This window comes from Globicephala melas, chromosome 15 (assembly GCF_963455315.2).
Source record: "Globicephala melas chromosome 15, mGloMel1.2, whole genome shotgun sequence".
NCBI lineage: Eukaryota > Metazoa > Chordata > Mammalia > Artiodactyla > Delphinidae > Globicephala > Globicephala melas.
Genome location: NC_083328.1, coordinates 36,676,952 through 36,699,073, shown reverse-complemented (window position 1 = coordinate 36,699,073; position 22,122 = coordinate 36,676,952). Strand labels below are relative to the sequence as shown.

Here is a 22,122-nt window from a genome sequence, read left to right as displayed (position 1 = left end):
GAGGCTGGGGTCTCCAGACGGCCCCTTGGGCTAGCCTGTGTTCTCATGCGTCTCTCTTTCTCCTGCGTCGTCTGAAATCGTTCTCTCTTAATAAATTATAGTCCTTTATATGTTTTAGTTCATAGGTGTGTTTTGTTTGATTTTTTTTAATAATTACTTTTAAGTTCTTTTTATTTTATGCTCTAGGTTTTCAAGTTTTTCTAATTTTTTAATTTGTTTTGTTGTTTTTGTTTTGTTTTTTGTTTTTATGTACTGTATTTTCAGTGTTTTAACCAAACAGTTGTGGCTCCTCATGGGAGTCATGGCCGCTGGGATGTGGGTTCTTTGCATTTGGAGGTCACTGCTGCACGTTGGTGTTAGAGGTTGGCAGGTTTCTTTAGGTAAGTGGTGGCCAGGGGGAGTGTCCTGTGGGTAAGTGGTGGCCTGCAGGCGACAGACAGCTAGGGGAGTAGGGGGAGGCCTGGTTATGCCGCAGAATTACCCACGGTGACTACCAGAGTCAGGAGGCCCACGGAAACAGTGTTCAAATCACGGACAGGTGGGGAGCGTGGCCATTGAGTCAGGTGGTCTGACAGTGTGTGCTTCCGTGAGGCATGGGCTCATGTGTCCGGCCGTCTTTGTGGAAGTCCCTGTGCATCAGCCTGGAGCATAGCCCTCCTCGGGTACCACTCTCCTCGGAACCCTCCCTGTGGGAGAGCACTCGGGCCCCCACCACAGAGGCGTGCAGTGTGCACGGTGCTGTGAAGAGGAAAGGGTTTTTTCTTTACAAATTGGCCCTGAGCTGCAGAACCCAAACCCAAACCAAAAATGTTTGCAGGGGGCGCTTCTCACCACAGCTCATCAGCAACCCGGATGAGTGTTGTTGGCTCTGGGGGCCATCCTGTTCCCTGTGGGGTGTTGTGGGCACCTTGCCTCCACCCATCCCCAGCTCTGGTCACCACAAGTGTCTCCAGACATCACCAAGTGTCCCTCGGGGACACAGCTGCTGGGATGGGAGCCCTGTCGAGAGGAGAACGAGGATGTGAGGTTCCGGGTAGAAGAGTCTCAGCCCAGGGAGAGGCGGCGCCTGGCGGGGACCAGGCTGCTCGGGAAAAGGCAGATCCCACAAGGCTCCCAAACCACTCTGACTCCTAGTCACCTGGAGGTGGCCATGGGAGCACAGTCAGCCCTTCCTAGTTAAAGGTGGGGGTAGGTTGGTCCCAGCATCCATCCAGCTTCACAGAGAAGGCCGACACCCCGTCATCAGCTCCTCTTGTAAGAAAGTTCTCCTGAAAGTGTGTCCTCTGAGGAAACCGTGTGATCTGGCGCCGATGGGAACATGTACCCAGAGTGGCCTCTCAGTGCTGCCCCCCTCCGCCCCCATGGGCCTCAGCCCCTCCTGAGGCCATGCCCCTTCTCGGCACCAGGCAAGAAAGAGGCTGCGGGGGCCCCACGGCACCTGCTCAGGGATGAGTCGGGGGTGAGTCTGGGGTTACCGATGTTAGTTCGTAGAAGAGCGGAGGCTATTTTTATTGAGGTTCCCTGATGGTTTCACCAGGCAAGACGGTAGGAGAGGAATGTTTGTTTGCTGTCCACATTTATTCAAACAATGTGTTCTCTCTCCAGGGAGATTCTTAAGGTCAACAGTTGATTGCAGTTTTTACTAATCTGGTCTTTTTTCGCTCTCGGAACATTTGGGGGACGTCCCATTCTGTGGAATTTGCATTTGCGTAGGTGTTGAAGGCAAACTTTGGTTCGGTTGGGCCGTGGAGATTAAGCGAGACCCATCCCCTGGTGTCTCTTTGTTGGGGAGGCCACCACTGGCAGAACTGGGGAGGTGCCCACTTGTCACAGCCCCTGACTGTGGCCAGGGCGGGAGGCAGGAGGCAGGAACGAGAGGGACCAGCCCTCGAGGGCCTCGCAGTGGAGCAGTAACTTGATCAGAAGGCACGCCGGCCTCCCCGGCCTCCTTCCCAGCCGGGGAGCTTCTGCCTTGACCTGGGCTGGGGCTTAGCTCGGCCCACCCACCGGCTGCAAGGGGTTACCGGCCACATCCACATAGCTTCGTGTCTAGCCCCATACTGGAAAGCGTGCAAGCCAAAAGCCCGGCCCAAGCCATTTAAATAAGGTGTAGCCGCCTCTGGAAAGCCAGAGGCTGGATGAGTCAAGTGAAGAGGCTGGGAGGAATCAGCCCAGCGGGAGAGAAGTGGCCTCCTGTCACTTCCATTCTGGCACGGAGTGCTGTTTTACTGCGGCCGAGTGGCAAAGACCCCAAGCAAGGGGGCCTCGTGGTGGTGGCCGAGGCCCTGCCGGCCCTGCGTGGTCCACCCCTCGTGGCCTCCCCGGGGGACCTGACCCGCGCCACGAGCTTCCCTCTTCCTGTGTTTGGCCCCAGTGTCCGCAGGATGAGATGTCCGAGTCAGGCCAGTCCTCAGCGGCGGCCACGCCCAGCACCACGGGCACCAAGTCCAACACGCCCACGTCCTCTGTGCCCTCGGCTGCGGTCACACCCCTCAGCGAGGGCCTGCAACCTCTGGGCGACTACAGCGGCAGCTCCAAGAACAACAAGAGAGCGCGGGAGAAGCGCAACAGCCGCAACATGGAGGTGCAGGTCACACAGGAGATGCGCAACGTCAGCATAGGTACTGGCCACCCTGCCTGCCCAGCGCCCCACCCTCACCAGCACCACGCATGTCTCCTCCCAGTTCGCAGGGCTGGTCACTTCTGAGGCCTCTCCTTGGCTGCCCTGTCCTCAAGTGGTCATGCCTCTGTATGTGTGTCCTGACCGACCCCTGCTTTTTATAAGGAAACAGTCAGATGAGACCAGGGCCCACCCTTTGGCCTCATTTTACCTTCATCACCTCTTTAAAAACCCATCTCCAATACAGTCACATTCTGAGGAACTGGGGTCCAGGGCTTCAGCCTGTGAATTTGGGGGACACAACTCAGCCTGACAGTAGACCACTGTCATCCAGCAGACACAGTCTAATCAGAGAAAAGGGAAGGAAAAAATGGCCTGTTCAGATGGGATCACAGTTCTGGGGGACAGGCCCCATCCAGCCACCAGCTCGGGAAGATCCCCCACCATGACCGTCCCTGCCTGTGGTGGCCTAGCGTGGGGTCTCCGGACAAGGGACCCCAGGGCAGCCATGAGTGGTACAGGGAACTGCTGGTCACCCCCTGACCCTGGGCTCCACTGTTTCCCCCAGGCATGGGCAGCAGTGACGAGTGGTCTGATGTTCAGGACATTATCGACTCCACCCCAGAGCTGGACATGGGCCGGGAGCCCCGCCTGGACCGCACGGGCAGCAGGTGCTCACTGGGCCCAAAGCCAGTCCCGAATGGCTCAGCACTCACCCTGGGAGTTGGTGCCCCTGGTAGAGGTGCCTCGCAGCCCCTCGAGGTGGGAGAACTGCCCAGGACACTGACCCGCCACCCGCCACACCTGTACTTGCGCCAGCGGTGTTGGCATCGAGTGGCCCCTCAGAGGTGTCCCCGTGTGCGGTCCAGTGGTGCTGCCCACTCACTCCACCTTCCTTGGCTGCGTGTCCCCACAGCCCAACCCAGGGAATCGTGAACAAGGCTTTTGGCATCAACACTGACTCCCTGTACCACGAGCTGTCGACTGCGGGGTCCGAGGTCATCGGGGATGTGGACGAAGGGGCCGACCTGCTAGGTAAAAACAACCATCCCCGGGACCCTGTTGTGGTTGAGTTTGTGATGAAAGCAAAGTCTCTGTGAGCCAGGAAGTTCTTTTTACAAACTGAATATTGAGATGTATTCACTTACCGTAACTCGCCTCTTAAAGTGTGCCGCTCGGTGGGGTTTGGGGTGCTCACGGATTCGAGCAACTGTCTATAGACCATCTTGTCAGCCCAAGAAGAAACCCATTCCCAGTAGCCCTCAGCCCAGCCCTGCTCCAAGCCCCTCCCCTGGGCAGCCCACTTTCTAGGAACGTTTTGGGAGGGTGGTGGTTGCCAGCTCCTCCAGTCCACGAGGAGCGTGCCCAGACAGTGTCAGTGCCCTCTGGGAGCCCTGTGAGGCTATGTCTGAGACGGGTGCAGAGACAGCCTGCCTGATGCAGACTTGCTCCTGGTCCTCCCTCCCTGCCCGAGCCAGGCCCCGTGTGCCAGTGTATGCCTGTACCTGAGGGCAGCCTGCATGGCTCTGAGGCCAGGCTGTGGCCCTCAGGGCAGTGGAGGGAAGTCACGCTGTCTCTCAGTGGGGTTCAAGCTCCCCTGGCCCAGATGTGTGTCCGGAGCCCCAGCCTGGAGAAGCGGCCTTGTCCGCGAAGCCCTCTCTCCTGCTCAGCAGCCAGCAAGGTGGGCGTCAGGGCCGTGGTTCTGTTCTGTCCCCTCCCCACACCCCAAGGAAGGGTCCTCTTGTTTCTCCTTGGGGAGGGGCAGCAGCTGCCTCCACTGGATACGTGGCAAGCAGGGTGGTAGCGATTCCACTAAGAGAATCCGGGAAGGCTGCCTTCTGACGTTTGATCCATGTTTTATCATCTGCTGCCTGAGGAGGCGGAGCTGTCTGGCATCTGAGGGTTTCTGTTGCCAGCCTCTCTGCTGCTCTCACTCCCCCCTGATAGATGCACCAGCAGGGACTCGGGGCATCTTTGGACCGGTTCCCCGGGTAGACAGCGCCGCCCGGCCGGCCTGCCAGCTGCACACACCACCAGGCCTGACCTGCAAACGAAGGGGGCCCAGCTGGCGTTTTTAGCTGGAACAGCCTCGCTTTCTTTGCAGTGGGCCTGCATTCCTATTAGTTCTCATAAGTTGATTGTCTTACTCAGGGTGGGGAGACCTCCAGGCAGCAGCATCATCTGGGGTGTTTAGCACCAGCACGCCTTGTGCCTGGAACAGAAGTTTTTTCAGCCAGAATTTAAATTTTTCAGCCAGAATTTTCAGCCAGAGATACAGGTACACAACTGTATATATCAAATTGTGGTAAAACCATAATGTAAAACTTATCAGTTTTTAGGTGTACATTTCAGTAAAGTACATTCATACTCAATGGTGAAAGACTGAAAGCGTCCCCTCTAAGATTAGGAACAAGACAGAGATGCCCGCTTTTGGCAGTATATATTTTTAATGGAATTTTTCTCACAAGCATTGTAAAAATATATATTTAAAAATACACAAAAGCTGTTAGTATTCAGAAAAAGTCTACTCATTAGGGATAGTCACTTTTAGTATTTTGACATCCTTCTCTTCTTTACATATTTCAGATACTACCATATAAATTCAATTTTTAGGCATTTTTTTATTTTTAGAAAAAGGATACATGCTGATAATAATATTAAAGTAATATCAGACATTGCCAAGAAGGAAGTAAAAACCAGAGGAGCCCCCAAGCCGTGATGAGTGACACCCTCCCAGGTGCCAGGGCCCCAGCATGCGCACCTGGGACGTGGGGTGGCAGCTTTTGTCTGGCCTTTTTTTCATGGCTGATGTTAATGTTTCCCTGAACCACTAAGATTCCTCTGCACGTTTTAATTTCCTTATCTTTGTGTGACTGTGAATTGCCTAATCAATTCTAATTTTTGCTGTTTGAATACCACTGTCATAGCTACCTGCGGGCGTAGATCTTTCTAGATGTGGGAACCCCCTGGACAGGTGTGGACTCGTGGGGATGGGCTGTAGGCTGCTCCCCTGCATGTGCTCACACCAGCAGGGCCGGGCGTGGCCGGGAGGAGGCACCTGGGATCCAGGCTGTGACGGGTGGTCACTGGAAGGAGTGCCTTTCTGCCCGGGCAATGTTGGAGCCGCACCGGGCCTGGGGGGCAGCCTCCTGCACTAGAGAGCTTACACAGCAGGGCACCACACTTTCTTGAGCTTTTGAGAACCTGATAAAAAGGTAAAAGGCATCTCCCTAGGAAGACATACAGACATAGGATGTTTTGCATTTCCATGTCAGGGTCGGAGGCCCAGCTTCGCATTCCCGCTCCTGGTGCGGAGCTCTGGAGGAGGTCTGAGGGGCGAAGCGGGGGCCCATGCACCTCGTACCTTTCTTCAGTCTCGTCATGTGACAAGATTCCAACACTCATCACGGGCCTTACAAGAAGAGCGACACCAATGTTTTATATACCCAGCCACCGTTAATGCCTCATACTGCTAGTGTCTCCATTTCACAGATGAAGAAACTGAGGTCACAGAGGCCGAGGTGAAGTGGCAGAGCCAGGACTTGAACTCAGGTCCCACCCAGGGTGGCAGCCCTGCCTCCGACCACCGCTGTGCCTTTTTTAACAGCCTTATTGAGATGGAATTTCCACACCATACAATCCACCCACTTTCAGTGTACGCCTCAGTGACTTTTAGCACGTTCGGATTTGTGCAGTCATCACCACATAGCTTTAGAACATTTTACACCGCCCCTCAAACGAAACCTGTACCCACTAGCAGTCGCTCCCCGCCACCACCCTGGCACTGCTGCTCTACTTCCTATCTCTGCAGACTTGCCTGTTCTGGACATTTCACGTCAGTGACCTTTTCCATCTGGCTACCTTCATTTAGCATCATGCCTTTAAGGTTCGTCCATGTTGGAGTGTGTCAGAGTTTCATTCCTTTTTATGGCTGAATAATGTTTCAGTGTGGATAGGCCACATTTCATGTATCCATTCAGCCACTGATGGACATTTGGGTCATTTCACTTTTGACTGTTGTGACTGATGCTTCTGCTACACTTGTGATGCCTCGCATGGTTCTATGAGATCACCGGAGCTCACTGGCCTCCTCGCTACCTGGTGGCACTGGGTGGCCTGCCAGTCAGTCCATCCCGTCGGCCACGTTTCCTGCCTTGCCCTGTGGCCCCAGGCTGCAGAGCTGTCCCCTCCCCTGCAGCGCCCACAGGTGCAGTGCTGATGGTGTGCGTGCTCACTCCATGTGACTGCCCCCCACCCATCCTGGCGCCCCCGGGGCTGGCAGATGCTCTAGCATGTGGCCACATCCTGTGGTTCAGACAGCACCGTTCCGGACGCCAGAGTCTCCATAAAGAGTGATGGGAGAGAAAAGCAGAGAACTAGAAACCGCACACCAGTGAGTTTTACCTGGAGCCACACTGACTGAGTCAGTAGATAGAGGTGCAGTCTGTTGCAGCAGGGTTCCTGAGAGGGAAATGATGTCTGATGCATCTCCTGAGGTCAGTTCCCTCAAGCAGGAGTGCCTGACGTGAGAAGCTCTAACCAGTGCATCTGATGGGTCTGTGTTGAGGGGCTGAAGTGAGAATCGTCTTCTCACCTGATGGTGAGTGCCCAGGCACTTGTGCTGCAACGCTTGGCGGGCGGGGGCCCTCTCAGGCACCACTTAGTTCTGGTTGGAATGAGACCCCACTCTTGGGAGTGATGGGCCTTTGGGTGCCTTTCTGGAGCCTTCATCACGAGGAGCACAGGCAAGGCAGGCAGCCCTGAGATGTTGAGGAGAACCGCGAGCTCCTGTGATCTGTGGACAGAGCCCTGGAGTGAGGGGCCGGCCCTTTGTCCAGCAGGGTGGAGGGATGAGCTGGGGTCTGCTCGAGTCCCCAGAGTCTGGCTCAGCTGGAGGAAGTGTCAGTGACAGGAGGCCTGGTCCCCCATCACCAGTTCCTGAAGACATTCAGATGATGGATTATTCAATATGTGTACTGGATTCGTTGACTAGCCACTTGGAAAAAAATGAGGTCTAATTCAACCTCACTTTGAACACAAAAATAATTTCTAGGTGGATTAAAGATCTAAACATAAAAATACAAGGATAACAGAACTGGAAGAGAATATTGGAGAGTATTTTCATAATCTGGGCTTCTCTTCATTGCCAAAACCAAAGAATATGTGTGTGTGTGTGTGTGTGTGTGTGTGTGTGTGTGTGTGTGTGTGTGTGTGTATATGTACGTATGTGTATGTATATATATGTATTTATGGTCTCCACCATTAACGTTAAAAGAAGTGAAGTACAATAGGAAGCTTCCCTAGTGGTGCAGTGGTTAAGAATCTGCCTGCCAATGCAGGGGACACAGGTTCGAGCCCTAGTCTGGTAAGATCCCACATGCCACGGAGCAACTAAACCCGTGTACCACAACTACTGAGCCTGTGCTCTAGAGCCCGCGAGCCACAATTACTGAGCCCACATGCCACGACTACTGAAGCCCTTGCACCTAGAGCCTGTGCTCCACAACAAGAGAAGCCACCGCAACGAGAAGTCTGCACACCGGAACAAAGAGTTGCCCCCACTCGCCGCAACTAGAGATAGCCTGTGTGCAGCAATGAAGACCCAATGCAGGCAAAAATTAATTAAAAAAAATTTTTTTTTAATATGAAATGAGTAGAGGATAAAGCAGGACATTCACAGAAGAGACCCACAAACCTGAAAAGATGTTTAACTTCAAGAATAACAGAGAAATGAATATTGAGAGAGTATACAGCTAACTCTTTTTCCTCAAATGATTGATAAAAATGAAGTGGGTACTGTCCACCCCGCTGATGGGAGGTGGCCGGCAGAGGCCAGCTGGCAGGGTACGGCCAGGCTGGACCTGGAGGGAGCGGGACCACCTCTCCTCAGATAGGGCCAAGGCACCCACAGGAGCCCGTGCGCGAGTCCTGGTGCCCACACACAACCGTGCAGGCCCGAAATACCTGTCAAAGGAGCCGATGCCCTAGGAAATGATGGGACGTCTCCATATGGAAATACATCGAAGCTTTCAAGGTGATCGTGGATCCTTCATGTGGAAGGGGTCCTGGGGTACCGTGTGAGGTGCAACGGAGGAAGTTGCGCAAGAGGATGGAGAGTGGTGGTCACAATTTTGTTTTTTAGAAACTGATGTCTGCCTAGAAAGATGTCTGAGAAGGAGAATATCAAGCGTGAACAGCAGCTGCCTGGGAAGTAGAGATGAGAGGGGACACATCCACTTCTGAACCGCCTATCAAAATGATAAATCCACTTTATCATTTGAATTCCTTCCACAGATTCTGTAGTTTGTCATTTAAGTCAGGCGACTTTTTATACCAATTCTGCGTGAAATGAACCAAATAGAACAGCATCATTTCCTCAAGTCTTCAGCTGGGTGGCAGAGAGCAGTTTGGTACAAGCGTCCCCCCCCACCCCTCACATCCTGACTCAGTGATTCTCTCCCTGCACAGTAGGGCCCTTGTCTTCTGGTTGCCCTTGACCTAAGCTCTTGCCCTTCCCCTAAGACCTGGGCTGGCCAGGGCCCCACCCCCACCCCCCACCGAGGCCAGGTCCTTGTCCGTGGCTCACTCACTCTGGGGGCGCCTGTGAGGCTGGATGCCCAGCACCCACCACACCACACCCACACACACGTTAGCTTTACAGGGGTCTGGCCCTCCTGATGGTGGTGGGAGTACAGGGGCAAGCAGGCTTTAGATCTGCACGCCTGCCCCAGGGCCCCCAGGACTGAGGAGCGTGATGTTCTGACCTCCCCTTTCCTTCAGGGTTCCTGCCTTGGATGCATTTGGCACCCACAGGCCTGGGGTCGTCTGCTCGTATGCTTTTGAGCCCTTCAACGTGGAAATGGCTGATCATCGTCGCTTTTTCTTTAATAAGAGTTTCTTCATTTTGTTGGTTTCAGCCACCAATTAACCTTTGTCACTTCCTTCCCCGTCTCTCTGTGCTTCGCTGGACACGGCCCCAGGGGAGTTCTCAGGTGTGTATCTCTGCTGTCTGTTTGCGGACCCTCTTCCCCTTGGTGGCGTCCAGGTGGAGGGAGTGGCACCCTGGGACACCCCACTGCTGCTGCCCAGTCACCGCCAGCTGTGCAGCCTGTCCCCTCCCAATCCTGGTCCAGACCACTAAGGCACACGTGCTTTTGCTCACCAGCCTACTGCTGCTCGGAAGCTTTTGGTTTGCTCCACCAGCCCACTGACAGTGACCTTGACAATTGAGGGAGAGCTGCTGTGCCCTTGACCCCTGTCTCTCTCTGTAGGCCATTTCTTAAGGTCCTACAGAGCCAATAGAGGTGGAGGCTAGTTAACTGGACACAGAGTACAGACTCAGTGCTGTGGCATCTCCCCTCTGTTGGGTACACCCTCGAAGTCAGGGGTCCTCTCCCCACGGGGCACATGGACCAAGCTCCTGCTTTTCTGCTTTCAGCAGAGGCTCTGAGGTCCTGCCCATCCCCGTGCTACTTCCCCACTATGTTCAAGGGCACCCGGGGCCTGGTCACAGCTCTCCCTCATTTGCAGAGACCTCTGTCCTTAGCCCCCACCCCCCACCCCACCACCCCACCAACCCAGGATTTTAGTGTAAGATGTCAGTTGTGTTGCCCTGATCCTCCACCTCACCACCCAAGGTAAACTTTCTGGAAGGAGTAGCTGGCCCCATCCCGTCTCCCGCCCCTCCTGTCCCACTCCTGTGTCCACCCCTAACCCAGCGAGAATTAGCCCTGAAGTCCCCCCGCCTGCTTATCACACGGGCTTAACGCGCTTCTTTTCTCTCCCCTCCTCTCTCCCTCTCCTTCCTCCCGCCCTGGTCGCCCATCTCCCTGGGACTGGGACGGCGCCCATAGTGCGCGATGATTTTTTTGGTAAGGCCGAGGCCCTGTTTCAGTATGTGTTTCCCTGCTTCTGGCTTCCTCTGCCTCCCTGACACCTTCTCATGCTTCATGAGCCATTTGCTTTGTTGAGCCCGGTGGGGCAGCCGTGGGGGCAGTGGTATCTGTGGCTTCAGGGGTGGGGGTGGAGCCTCCAGCAGGCATGGTGAGCAGGCACCTGACTCCCTCAGAGCAGACCCTTGACGGGCTGAGGAGGGGACCCCAGCCTCTCTCAGCACCCCCCATTAGTTCAGGAAGGCCTGAGCCCAGTGCCTGCTGCATCCCATCTGAAGGGCAGGCAGGCCACGTTTGAGGCGAGGAGGTGAGAATAGAAACAGCCAGCAGAACCCTAAGCTCGCCACACCGTGTGTGTGGGTCATCTCGTCTCATAGTTGTGTTAAGGCCGTGGAGGAGGGAAGTGAACGAGAGGAACAGACCTTGGGCTTCGAGGCAGTCCTGAAGGATTAGATATGGTGCTTTGGGGGTTTTGTGACACGCCTGCAGAGACCTCAGTCTGCGGGGCCCACTTTGGGGTCTGGCCATCCCCTCTGGGCACCAGCCCCCGGAGTGCTGTCCTCACCTCCACTCCCACCTTCTGGCTCCTGAAGGCCTGCTCCCAGCCTGGTGGAGGGCTGCACCTGCCATGGACCATCCCATCTCCTTGGCCAGGGCTCTCTGTCCCCATCACCACAGCTCCAACCTCCATTCTCCGAGGGGGCAGCTCTGAAAAGGGTCTGCTTCATGATGGCCTGGAAGTCACAGGGCTGGGGGAAGGCAGTGATACTGGGCCAGGGGTGGGCATTGATTTGAGGAGGTTGCACAGAGGCCATAAGGGTACTGTCCAGGCCCTGCTGGTACCCAGACTTCATGTTGGTAGAGAGCTGTGAGAGCCCATCACTGAGTTCCAGAATGTAAGCCCAGGGCTGCTGCATCCATCGGGGCAGAGGAGACCTGCTCATTGCCCTCCAGAGGCCAGTCTGAGACCCCCACGGGGCTCGCACGCAGCAGGTCCTTTCCTGACTGCGTTGCTTGGTGGAGAGCCTGCCTCAAGACCGGCAGAGGCCTCTCTTAAGGTCGCCCGGCCTCCCCGGGCAGGCGTCTTCCTGCAGATCGGGCCTCTGTTCCTTATCCCTTCACATCAGCCCTCCCGGGGGGGGCCATCCTTCCAGGGGTGGGCCGCCCCCCGGCAGAACGTCTGTTATTCTGAGGCAGGTGTGAGCATCAGGGTCTGGCTTCACCAGGCACACGTAATAACTCCATACCTTTTGTTTCAGGAATGGGCAAGGAAGTGGGGAATCTGCTGCTGGAGAACTCACAGCTTCTAGAAACCAAGTAAGGATGTTCTTCCTCAGCACCACAGTTGCTGAGACAGCCCCCAACCAGGACCAGGGGCTCCTGTAACAACTGCGTTGGCCCAGCCTCAGGGCAGTCCCCAGGGAGGACCTGGACCCACTGGACTGAGCTCACCCCTCCTGGGGAGAGGATGGGGTGGTCACCTCCTCTCACCACTTTCAAGGCCAGGATGTGTCTGCTCAGATACACCAGGGTGGGCAGACTCCTTTGAAACCCCATCACTTAATGTACACACCGGCTCACAAGGAGCTCCCCTCTTTCTGCCTTTTCAAAGAAACGCTCTGAACGTGGTGAAGAACGACCTCATCGCCAAGGTGGACCAGCTCTCGGGGGAGCAGGAGGTGCTGAAGGGGGACTTGGAAGCCGCCAGGCAGGCCAAACTCAGACTGGAGAACCGCATCAAGGACCTGGAGGAGGAGCTGAGGAGGTGAGCGGGGCTCCTTGAGGGGCGGGGCTCCCACGGAGGCTGGGCCACCAGGCGTGGAGAGCGGGGTCAGGCCCTGCCCAGGCCCCTCCGGTCCTCTCCGCACCTCTCCGCAATTCCCTGGCATCTGCTCTCTAGCTAAGCACACCCCCTGAGGTCATTCCTTCCCAAAGTGGCTCACTTTGCGTGCTCACTGCTCAGCCTCCTGCTCATCCCTGAGCTACATCTCATATTCGACCCATCCAGACCCAACTACTGTGTTGGCAACCCACCCCTCCCCTCTGGTCTCCACCATCCTCGGGGGAATAATCCCACACGAGGGACAGTGTCCTGTCTTGGGTGTCCTTTTTCTGGCGGCTGAGCGGGGCCTTCCCACTCCTCTCACACTATTACATTCGTTCAGGAGGAGGGAAGGGAGGATAATGGCCTCTGGCCACCGAAGTTCCCCCGCACTCCCCTCTGCTCCCCAGCCCTCAATCAGCTGAGGTTGGGTCACAGAGCCTTTCTGGGAAGCTCTGGGGTGTCCTCCCCAGCACTCTGCACGTCCCTGTGGCCTTTCTCTTCCAGCCTGATCCTCACCCCATTCTCCCAAAGTGGTGCCTTTGGCTCCAGACAGGAAAGGGGAGGTGTTAGGGGCGGGCCCTAGGCAGGTGGCACCTGTGCCAGGTTTGTGGGACTGGGAGCCAGGTCTCCTCTGGCCCTGCCTGAAGCCAGCACTGCCCTTACCTTCCCATTAGCAATTGACCACCTGAATTGGAGGTCCTGTTCCTTGGCTGGGCTTCAGGGCACATGTGGGCAGGGGTGTGGAGCCACCCGTCCCCAAGGCACTGGCAGGAATGCTCAGGGCCTAGAACCTGAGAGGAGAGCCCTGAGTGCAGCTGAGAGGTGGGACACATCCTCTGGGCCAGTGCCCAGTGGGGCCCTCACCCTGCCCCGCTTCCTTCCTCATCCTGTAGAGTGAAGTCAGAGGCCATCATTGCCCACCGTGAACCCAAAGAAGAGGTGGAGGATGTAAGCAGCTATCTCTGTACAGAATTGGTATATTCCACTATTAACATGTGGGCATGGGGGGTGGGCAGTGTGGGCGGGCTTCCCGGGGATGTGCTAGTTCTTCTGGGTCTCTGGCTCCTCCTCACCCTTCCTGTGTGATGACTGCACCCAGCAGCAGCCCCACCACCCCACTGCCCCGGTGACTTCGTACGGTCAGAACCAGCCCCCTCTCTGCGGGATGCCCCCTTACCTAGGTCCTAGCAGATGTGGATTGCACTGTCACAAGTGGGGTCTCCCTGCTTACCGGCCCAACTGCTGCCCCCCAGACAGAACAGTTTGAGTACCTGAGGCCCTCAGATGCCTCATCTGTCCTCACAAACCCCCGGAGATGCATGGAATGTTCTGAGAAAAGCCCTAGGAGTGGCTGTAGGGAAGGGTTTGTAGGGGTCTTTGCCCTTCCCAGATCCTCTCCAGAATAGGGGCCCCAGCCCAGCGACCTGGCCACCTTCCTTACAGAGAGAGCAGGCATGGGTCTTTTAAGCCAAGGTGAAGTTTGGACGCCGACCTCACCACTCATCCACTGTTATTTTGGGGGTTGTGGGATGCACGTAACAGGATGCCGATCCCATAGCAGTCACTTGGGAAACTGTAGCTGTTCACCTTGCTCATCCTGCGCAGCCCCTCACCTCCAAATACTATAGGAAAGAAACAAAGCCGCAGGTGTATTAGGCAGCTGCGGCTCCTCAAGGCCCTCCCACTCGGGCATGGAGGGCACCCAATTGGTGCCTTGACCTCCTGGTGGGGGGCCTGGGGCTGCCGATGCTCCTGTGAACTCCGAGTGCCGGTGGTGGGGGCACGAGGGGAGGGCAGCCCAGGGCAGGGCTGCGTAAGGAGACAGTCCTGCCAGGGACAGCAGATCCCATGCAGATCCGCTGGTACAAGTGTCCAGCTCCGAGGCAGTGACCAGGGTCCTGCTCGCCAGACCTTCCCCAGAACCTTTCTTCCTGCTATGCCACCGTGGGCCAGTCCCACCTGTTAGCATTGACCGGTGGCATTTGGGATTGCCAGGGTGTCTGGGAGCTTGTAGGAAAACACACTGTGGGTGTTGTACCCCTCGAGTGTGTCATGTGACCTTCTGGAAAGAAGGGGGGCCCTTTCGGGGTGGTGGCTCCTGTTCCTGTGCCCACCCCTGCCCACCGCGTTTACCTGAAGCTCTGTGGGAAAGCGCCCTTGGGTGCGCCCACTCCCGGAGGCGGCCCCTTGCTGGCTGAGCAGCGGCACTCTCCCCGCAGGACAAAATCCCCATGGCGCAGCGCCGCCGCTTCACGCGTGTGGAGATGGCCCGCGTGCTCATGGAGCGCAACCAGTACAAGGAGCGGCTGATGGAGCTGCAGGAGGCCGTGCGGTGGACCGAGATGATCAGGTGGGCCTCCCGGCTCCTGTGGGCTCCAGAAGACACGCTCCCATCTCCATCTGTGAGCTGTGGTCGCTCTAGGAGGTCCTGGGGATGGGATTGAGGCTGACCACCCCTACACCTCCCTCTCTTCCGGGAGAATTAAGGGTGTCGGGTCATCCCTGGTGGAAGCCTGCAGGGGACCAGCAGAACTGGGCCTCTGGTGCAGCCCTGGCCAGTGGATGTACCTGGTTTGTTGGGGCCAGTGCACCAGGGTCTCTCTAGGAAGTTACGGGTGACTCGCCTGGGACCCCCTCTTGTCTGATGCTCCAGTCCGTGTGTCCATGGGGAGGGTCCCAAGCAAGGGAGGCAAGAGGGGCCCGGTGAGAGGGGGGCTTGGTTGGACTGGGTGGGCATGGCTGAGTGGGGCCTCTCCCCCTGCTCTCCCCTGTAGAGCATCCCGAGAGCATCCATCTGTCCAGGAGAAGAAGAAGTCCACCATCTGGCAATTGTGAGTTGGGGGCACTGGGAGGGCACTGGCAGTGGCTGCTGGGGAGGTCTCCCCTCAGGCCACCCCTCACCCCCTATGCTTCGGCTGGCAGCTTCAGCCGCCTCTTCAGCTCCTCCTCAAGCCCCCCTCCGGCCAAGCGGTCCTACCCCTCAGTGAACATCCATTACAAGTCACCCACCACGGCCGGCTTCAGTCAGCGCCGCAGCCACGCCATGTGCCAGATCTCCGCCGGCAGCCGGCCCCTGGAGTTCTTCCCAGATGAGTGAGTTTCCCAGGCCTGCCCTGCCCTTCCCCGCTGGCCTGCACAGGGGGAGTCCCTGTGTCCCAGGGCCCCTCCCCTCCAGGCTCTGAAGCAGGACCGGTTTCCACCTTGCTGCTTTGGTGGCTGTGCTCAGGGGATGGGGTCCATAGTGGGAAGGACACTGACCAGGCATCAGGGGTCATGACCTCTCCGTGCACACCGTGTTTACCCTTCCACCCCCAGTGGGAGCATTGGATGTCCCTCAGCAGAGGCTGTGCTCCCCCACAGTCCCTCCGCTTAGTCCCAGAGGCCTGCGCCTTGCTCCTCGGGTGACCCCTAGCAGGCAGCCCGCAGCCATTTCAGGTGCCACCAGGGCTGTGGGTCCCTGCCAGCTGGCCCAGGGCAACGGCTGGATGTGGCCTCCAAGCCTAGAGCTGGGGAGAGCCCCCTGCCGTCAGATGGGCCCCCGGCAAGGACGGTCCAGGTCCAGCAGGGAGAGCTCCGGGGCGGCAGGCGTGCTCCCTGCAGACGCAGTAACCTGCCCTTCCTCCGCCAGCGACTGCACATCCTCTGCAAGGCGGGAGCAGAAGCGTGAGCAGTACCGCCAGGTGCGCGAGCACGTGCGCAATGACGACGGGCGGCTGCAGGCCTGTGGCTGGAGCCTACCAGCCAAGTACAAGCAGGTGCTGGGCGCAGGGCAGCATGGGGGGCGCCGCAGGCAGGGAGCCCCTGGGGAGCCCCGTAGGCGCCCAGGGCCCCAAGTCCAAAACCTGGAGGACCGGGGGTAGTGGACTGCAGCCCCACACATGTAAGCCGGCCAGGCCTGGCGCCCACAGCGCCCCTCTGCCTTGTTCCTGCAGCTGAGTCCCAACGGAGGCCAGGAGGACACCCGCATGAAGAACGTGCCTGTCCCTGTGTACTGCCGCCCTCTGGTGGAGAAGGACCCGACCATGAAGGTGAGCCCCGCGGAAGGCACGAGGCTGGGAGAGGTCCCCCTGCCCCAGAAGCCCATGAGGCCGGACCTCATGGCCCTGTCCTCCCAGCTGTGGTGTGCCGCGGGCGTCAACCTGAGCGGCTGGAAACTGAGTGAGGATGACCCCGCGAATGGAGTCAAGCCTGTGCCAGACCGCGACCCTCTGACCTGCGACCGGGAAGTAGAAGGAGAGACCAAAAGCAACCACGTGTCCCCCGAGAAGAAGAAGGTCAGAGTGGCAGGCAGGGCCAGGGCCATCTTCTGCTTCTGCCATCCCGATGGCTCTGCTATGACTAGTCTGGGTGGGAGTGACAGAAACGGAGGACAGCTGGGGACAGTGGCGGGAGACTGGGGTGGCCCGGTCCCCTGCCGGTGGGTGGGGCAGCAAGGAGGAGCGGAGGCTCAGGGCAGCCAGGCTGGAGCAGGTCTGTGCCTGCCCAGGAGCCGTGTGAGGGGCTTAGTGCCTGGAGGCTTCACTTTCTGTCCCGGCTCGATGTGGGGGCCAGTGACTTAATCACCGGGAGCTCAGCCTTCCTCTGAGGAAGGGAGGCCGTGAGTGCCACGACCTAGGCACAATGTGCAGTTCAGAGTTCTCACCGTCCTGGCGACAAGGGAGGACATTCAGGTCCCCTAAGGCCACGGGTAAGGCTAGATCCTGAGATTCCAAGATCCCCCCCACTCGCCCCCCATTGCTGCTACAATAGTGAGTGCTCAGGCACCAGCCTATCCCTGTGCTCGGAAACAGGCAAAGGAGCTCCCTGAGGCGGACGCCACCTCCAGCCGCGTGTGGATCCTCACCAGCACCTTGACCACCAGCAAAGTGGTGATCATCGATGCCAACCAGCCGGGCACCGTCGTGGACCAGTTCACCGTGTGCAATGCCCACGTCCTATGCATCTCCAGCATCCCTGGTGAGTGCTGGGCCCCTGCTGCTGGCCGGGAGTCAATGCGGAGCGTCCAGGGAGGAGCTGTCTCTCTGCTCAGTCCTGTTAATGATGCAGGAGGAGACCCCTGTATGACGCTCACCCGGTGACAAGGAGATGGGGTGGCATCACAAACAGCCCCTCCCTTCCCCCTGCACCCTCACCGGGACTGGAGCTCTGGGTAGGGTCCTGTCATGGGGGCTTCTCAGCGCGGGGTGACGGGGCTGTGACTCTCCCTCCAGCGGCCAGCGATGGTGACTACCCTCCGGGGGAGATCTTCCTGGACAGCGACGTGAACCCTGAGGACTCTAGTGCAGACGGCGTGCTGGCCGGCATCACCCTGGTGGGCTGTGCCACCCGCTGCAACGTGCCGCGCAGCAACTGCTCCTCCCGTGGGGACACCCCAGTGCTGGACAAGGGCCAGGGTGAGTCCTGGGCCTGAGCCCGGGCGGCCGTCTTCTCTCACCCAGCCAAGCTCACCCCTCCCTTCCACAGGGGAGGTGGCTGCTGTCGCCAATGGGAAGGTCAACCCATCTCAGTCCACGGAGGAGGCCACGGAGGCCATGGAGGTGCCAGACTCTGGGCCCAGTGAGGCAGAGGCAGCTGCGGTGCGGCCTGGGCCCCTCACAGAGCACGTCTTCACCGACCCGGCCCCTGCCCCACCCACCAGCACCCAGCCTGACAGGTGGGCTCTCTCAGGATGGGGCAGCAGGGGAGGAGGGGGGCGGGGACTGGCAGAGGTGGGCAGGGACGGGCTTCCATGGGCTGCCCTGGAGCTGCCATCCTCCCTGCAGTGAGAACGGGCTGGGGACGGACGTGAGCGGTGTGCAGCCTGAGCCGGAGCCCAGTGGGGACGCTGCGGGGGCCAGCAGCAGTGCTGCACCCACCATGTGGCTGGGAGCCCAGAACGGCTGGTAGGCTGGGTCTTGGGGGTCGGGGTGGAGAGGGTCCCCTGGGCGAGCCCCCGCCCACCGTGCCTCCTCCCGCAGGCTCTACGTGCACTCGGCTGTGGCCAACTGGAAGAAGTGTCTGCACTCCATCAAGCTGAAGGACTCCGTGCTGAGCCTGGTGTGCGTAACCCCCGCCGGGGGCCGGGGTCGGGAGGGCCGAGGGCAGCCGGCCTGAGCCTGGCTCACCACCTTCCCATTGCAGGCACGTAAAAGGGCGAGTGCTGGTGGCTCTGGCCGATGGGACCCTGGCCATCTTCCACCGAGGTGAAGGTGAGGCCTGGCACGGTGGGTGGGGGAGCAGCATCTGACGTCCAGGCAGGGCGTGAACCACCCGCACCGTGAGCAGAGGTGGCCTGGCCAGTCCTGAGCAGGGGTCGCGGGCTCTCTACAGACAGCCAGTGGGACCTGAGCAACTATCACCTGATGGACCTGGGCCACCCACACCACTCCATCCGCTGCATGGCCGTCGTGTATGACCGCGTCTGGTGCGGCTACAAGAACAAGGTGCATGTCATCCAGCCCAAGACGATGCAGATTGAGGCAAGTGCAGGCTGGGGCTTCCACACACCTTCTAATGGACTCTGGTGGGGGCTTCGTGGGGTCAAACAAAATGCACTTAGGGAAGTGACTGGTTCATCCAAGGTCATGGGCCAACAAAGGGCAGCTGGGCTGTGAATGCCTGTCTTTCTGGAGCCCACCTGCTGCTTCTCTCTGAAACAAGCAGATCGGTGTCTGAATGGGCTCCCCCGCACCTCCTTCAGGCACTGCTGTGGGGTGGGGCTGGGGTGCTGGGGCTCCTCCTAGGAGCCAGGACCCAAGGGAGCAAAGAGGCCCTAGAAAGGTGCCCATGAGCTGCTTCAGGGACTCTTGGCCATGGCAGCTTCAGGGCCCCCCACCCCATTGACGGGCTGCCCTGACCCCACAGAAGTCGTTCGACGCCCACCCACGGCGGGAGAGCCAGGTACGGCAACTGGCGTGGATTGGTGATGGGGTGTGGGTGTCCATCCGCCTGGACTCCACGCTGCGGCTCTACCACGCCCACACCCACCAGCACCTGCAGGACGTGGATATTGAGCCCTACGTCAGCAAGATGCTGGGTGAGGGGCCACCCCAGCCGGGCATGTGGGGGCAGGAGGGTCCCCCGAGCCCTCCCCGCTGACCCGCCTCCCCCCACCCCCAGGGACAGGCAAGCTGGGCTTCTCCTTCGTGCGCATCACAGCCCTGCTCATCGCAGGCAACCGCCTCTGGGTGGGCACCGGCAACGGAGTTGTCATCTCCATCCCGCTGACTGAGAGTGAGTGACCCACAGACATCTGTAGAGATGGCCTGGCTGCCACTCACAGGCGCATGTCAGGGTCCCAGGGGCAGGTGCGCTCTGCCAGGACAGAGGAGGACGCGGGCTGCCCTAGCCGCAGCCATCCTCAGCCAGTCCCTCCTGTGACTTCTCTCCTCTCTCTTCCATGCTCCGCCCCTCACCTCCCCCAGCTGTGGTCCTGCACCGAGGCCAGCTCCTGGGGCTCCGAGGTAAGTCCAGAGCGCCTGCCTCCTGCTCTCAGAAGGAAGCCCCCCACTGTGGACACCCTGGGGGCTGAGGCTGCCCTTGCCCCTCGGACTGGCTCTGGCACCAGGCAGGCCCCACCCTCTGCCCTCGGCTGCTGGAAAACTGGTCCTCCCAGTCAGCAGGTTCAGCCCCTCCGGGACCCTCTCTCTCCAGCCAACAAGTCGTCCCCCACATCTGGGGAGGGGGCCCGCCCAGGAGGCATCATCCACGTGTACGGAGACGACAGCAGTGACAAATCAGCCAGCAGCTTCATCCCTTACTGCTCCATGGCCCAGGCTCAGCTCTGCTTCCACGGGCACCGTGACGCTGTCAAATTCTTTGTCTCCGTGCCAGGTGAGGGGCCGGGCCCCACTCCCCGCAGGGCTGCAGCCGCGGCCTCCCTTCAGGAGCCTGTGGGGGGAGTGCTCTGGCTGCCCCGCTGAGGTCCCTGTGCCCTGATGACAGGGAACGTGTTGGCCACTCTGAACGGCAGCGTGCTCGACAGCCCTTCCGAGAGTCCCGGGCCCACTGCCCCCACCGCAGACACCGAGGCCCAGAAGCTGAAGAACGTGCTGGTGCTTAGCGGCGGGGAGGGCTACATTGACTTCCGCATCGGTAAGTGGGTGCCGCTGGGGCCCCAGGTGTCCCCGGACAGGGATGGCCCCTTCATGGCAGCTGTGCTCTCTCCAGGCGACGGAGAAGACGATGAGCCCGAGGAGGGTGCAGGGGACGTGAGCCAAGTGAAGCCCCTGCTGTCCAAGGCCGAGCGCAGCCACATCATCGTGTGGCAGGTGTCCTACACCCCCGAGTGAGGCTGCGGCCTGCCGCCACCCCGCCCCGCCTGATGCCATCTGCCACATGTACATACAGCCCCACCCACCTGCCCACCACCCACCCAGGGGGCAGCCTGCCCGCAGGCAGCCAGGTGCCCGTCCACCCCACTTCTAGCCTCTCAACCTGCAGCTTTCACCTTCAGTCCGGGCCTCCCCATGAGCTGGCAGAGAGCATAGGGTCTGGCTGGGAGCGGGTAGTGGGGTGGCGTCCTGACCAGGGAGGGGCAGAGCCTCTCGGGACACCCTCTCCCCAGCAGCTCCTGGCTGGCACCCAGCCCAAAGCCCTCCAGGCCCGAGGGCACTTCAGGGCCAGAGCGAGGCAGAACCCGAGGGTGGGTTGGGCCAGGGAAGCCCCTACAGGTGGCTCCGAGCTCCACCCTGGGCTCCCCACTCCAGTCACTCATTCCCAGGATCTCTCCAGGGAGTCGAGCAGGGACTTCACCCCGCTGAGTCTTCCCACCCTGAGTCCACTTGCCTTTGGCTGCTGCCCATGGGAGTGGGGATCCAACCCTCAGGGAGTTGGCCCAGTTGCTAGCCTTCCCTGGGCTCCCCCTCCCCCATCCCTACCGCCCTGGGAACTGGCATGAAAGCATGTAACCAGGCTCCCTGGGGCAGCTGCCTGAGAAGACACACACACACCCTCATCCCGCTCAAGCCCCATAATCATCCTGTGTGGTGGGCTCTCACTGGCCCTCACTGACCTGTGTCCTCCCCGACCCTGCTAACTCTCCCTGGGTGAACACTCACCTTGTAGGAGCAGGCCCCGTGAGTCCCACCCCTCCCGGAAGCCCCTAGGGTGGAATTTCTCAGGCTGCCAGGGCAGGCCCAAGCCTCAGGAAGAAGGGGAGGCCCCTGGTCTCTCCCGGGGTCAGTCCTTGGATGTAGGCTCAGCCTCAGGGTGATGGGGAAAGGTGTGCTCCAGGGCCTGCCTCCTGTGCAGTCTCCAAGGAGCCCAGCTCCCAAGACACGCTACTAAGTGCCTAGGGATAAGCGGTGTGGCCTGCTCCCTTGAGGGCATCTGATGATAGGCCACCGAGCAGAGGCCCAAGGGTTAAGGACAGGAGCCGCCTCCAGCCGGTTCTCGGCGATGGCGCGTGCCTGCTTTGAGGGGCACCGCCCTGGACTGCCAACTCCCCCACCTGCCCAGGCCTTATTCCTGTTCCTCGAGGCACTGATCAGGGCAGCCCCAGGCACTGCTGCCCACCCACCTCCCACCAGAGAAGCACAGATCTTGGGCAGCCATCCCACGAGCCCAGCTGGCCACTGCTGCAGCCACCAGCAGCTGCAGGCTTCTCCCCACCACCCTGCCACTCTCCACTGTGATGTACGTCAAGTCCCTTGTCTGTCCTCACAGGGCCTGAAGTGACTCGGGGGTTAGCTGGGTGGGTGCAACTGGGTGACACGATTCTCCTCAGGCTTTGGCCCTGCAAGTGAACCTACATATCTGCTCTGTAAGTAATAAATGTCTTAACATCATGCTTCTGTGTCCCTGAG

The 22,122-nt window shown here is 59.2% G+C and overlaps 1 protein-coding gene across 9 annotated transcripts in view; it reads left to right on the top strand.

Moving 5' to 3' along the window:
• Window positions 1–22,104, top strand: part of MAPK8IP3 (mitogen-activated protein kinase 8 interacting protein 3) — a 47,454-nt gene extending 25,350 nt beyond the window's left edge. For 4 of the 9 annotated variants that reach the window (XM_060284916.2, XM_060284921.2, XM_060284918.1 and 1 more), the window contains 27 exons: window positions 2,375–2,621; window positions 3,189–3,291; window positions 3,537–3,655; window positions 9,601–9,612; window positions 10,474–10,491; window positions 11,772–11,829; window positions 12,125–12,277; window positions 13,231–13,312; window positions 14,557–14,687; window positions 15,112–15,168; window positions 15,260–15,430; window positions 15,966–16,092; window positions 16,270–16,365; window positions 16,453–16,611; window positions 17,128–17,293; window positions 17,548–17,730; window positions 17,801–17,990; window positions 18,100–18,219; window positions 18,295–18,375; window positions 18,458–18,525; window positions 18,647–18,795; window positions 19,181–19,352; window positions 19,436–19,549; window positions 19,741–19,779; window positions 19,970–20,149; window positions 20,261–20,410; window positions 20,486–22,104. In XM_060284916.2, coding sequence (XP_060140899.1) covers window positions 2,375–2,621; window positions 3,189–3,291; window positions 3,537–3,655; window positions 9,601–9,612; window positions 10,474–10,491; window positions 11,772–11,829; window positions 12,125–12,277; window positions 13,231–13,312; window positions 14,557–14,687; window positions 15,112–15,168; window positions 15,260–15,430; window positions 15,966–16,092; window positions 16,270–16,365; window positions 16,453–16,611; window positions 17,128–17,293; window positions 17,548–17,730; window positions 17,801–17,990; window positions 18,100–18,219; window positions 18,295–18,375; window positions 18,458–18,525; window positions 18,647–18,795; window positions 19,181–19,352; window positions 19,436–19,549; window positions 19,741–19,779; window positions 19,970–20,149; window positions 20,261–20,410; window positions 20,486–20,607 — 3,267 coding nt within the window. In that variant the 3' untranslated portion in view covers window positions 20,608–22,104. The remainder of the gene's footprint in view (window positions 1–2,374; window positions 2,622–3,188; window positions 3,292–3,536; window positions 3,656–9,600; window positions 9,613–10,473; window positions 10,492–11,771; window positions 11,830–12,124; window positions 12,278–13,230; window positions 13,313–14,556; window positions 14,688–15,111; window positions 15,169–15,259; window positions 15,431–15,965; window positions 16,093–16,269; window positions 16,366–16,452; window positions 16,612–17,127; window positions 17,294–17,547; window positions 17,731–17,800; window positions 17,991–18,099; window positions 18,220–18,294; window positions 18,376–18,457; window positions 18,526–18,646; window positions 18,796–19,180; window positions 19,353–19,435; window positions 19,550–19,740; window positions 19,780–19,969; window positions 20,150–20,260; window positions 20,411–20,485) is intronic. The other 5 variants (XM_060284920.1, XM_060284914.1, XM_030872154.2 and 2 more) reach the window with 3 other exon arrangements.
• Window positions 22,105–22,122: the final 18 nt, after the last annotated feature.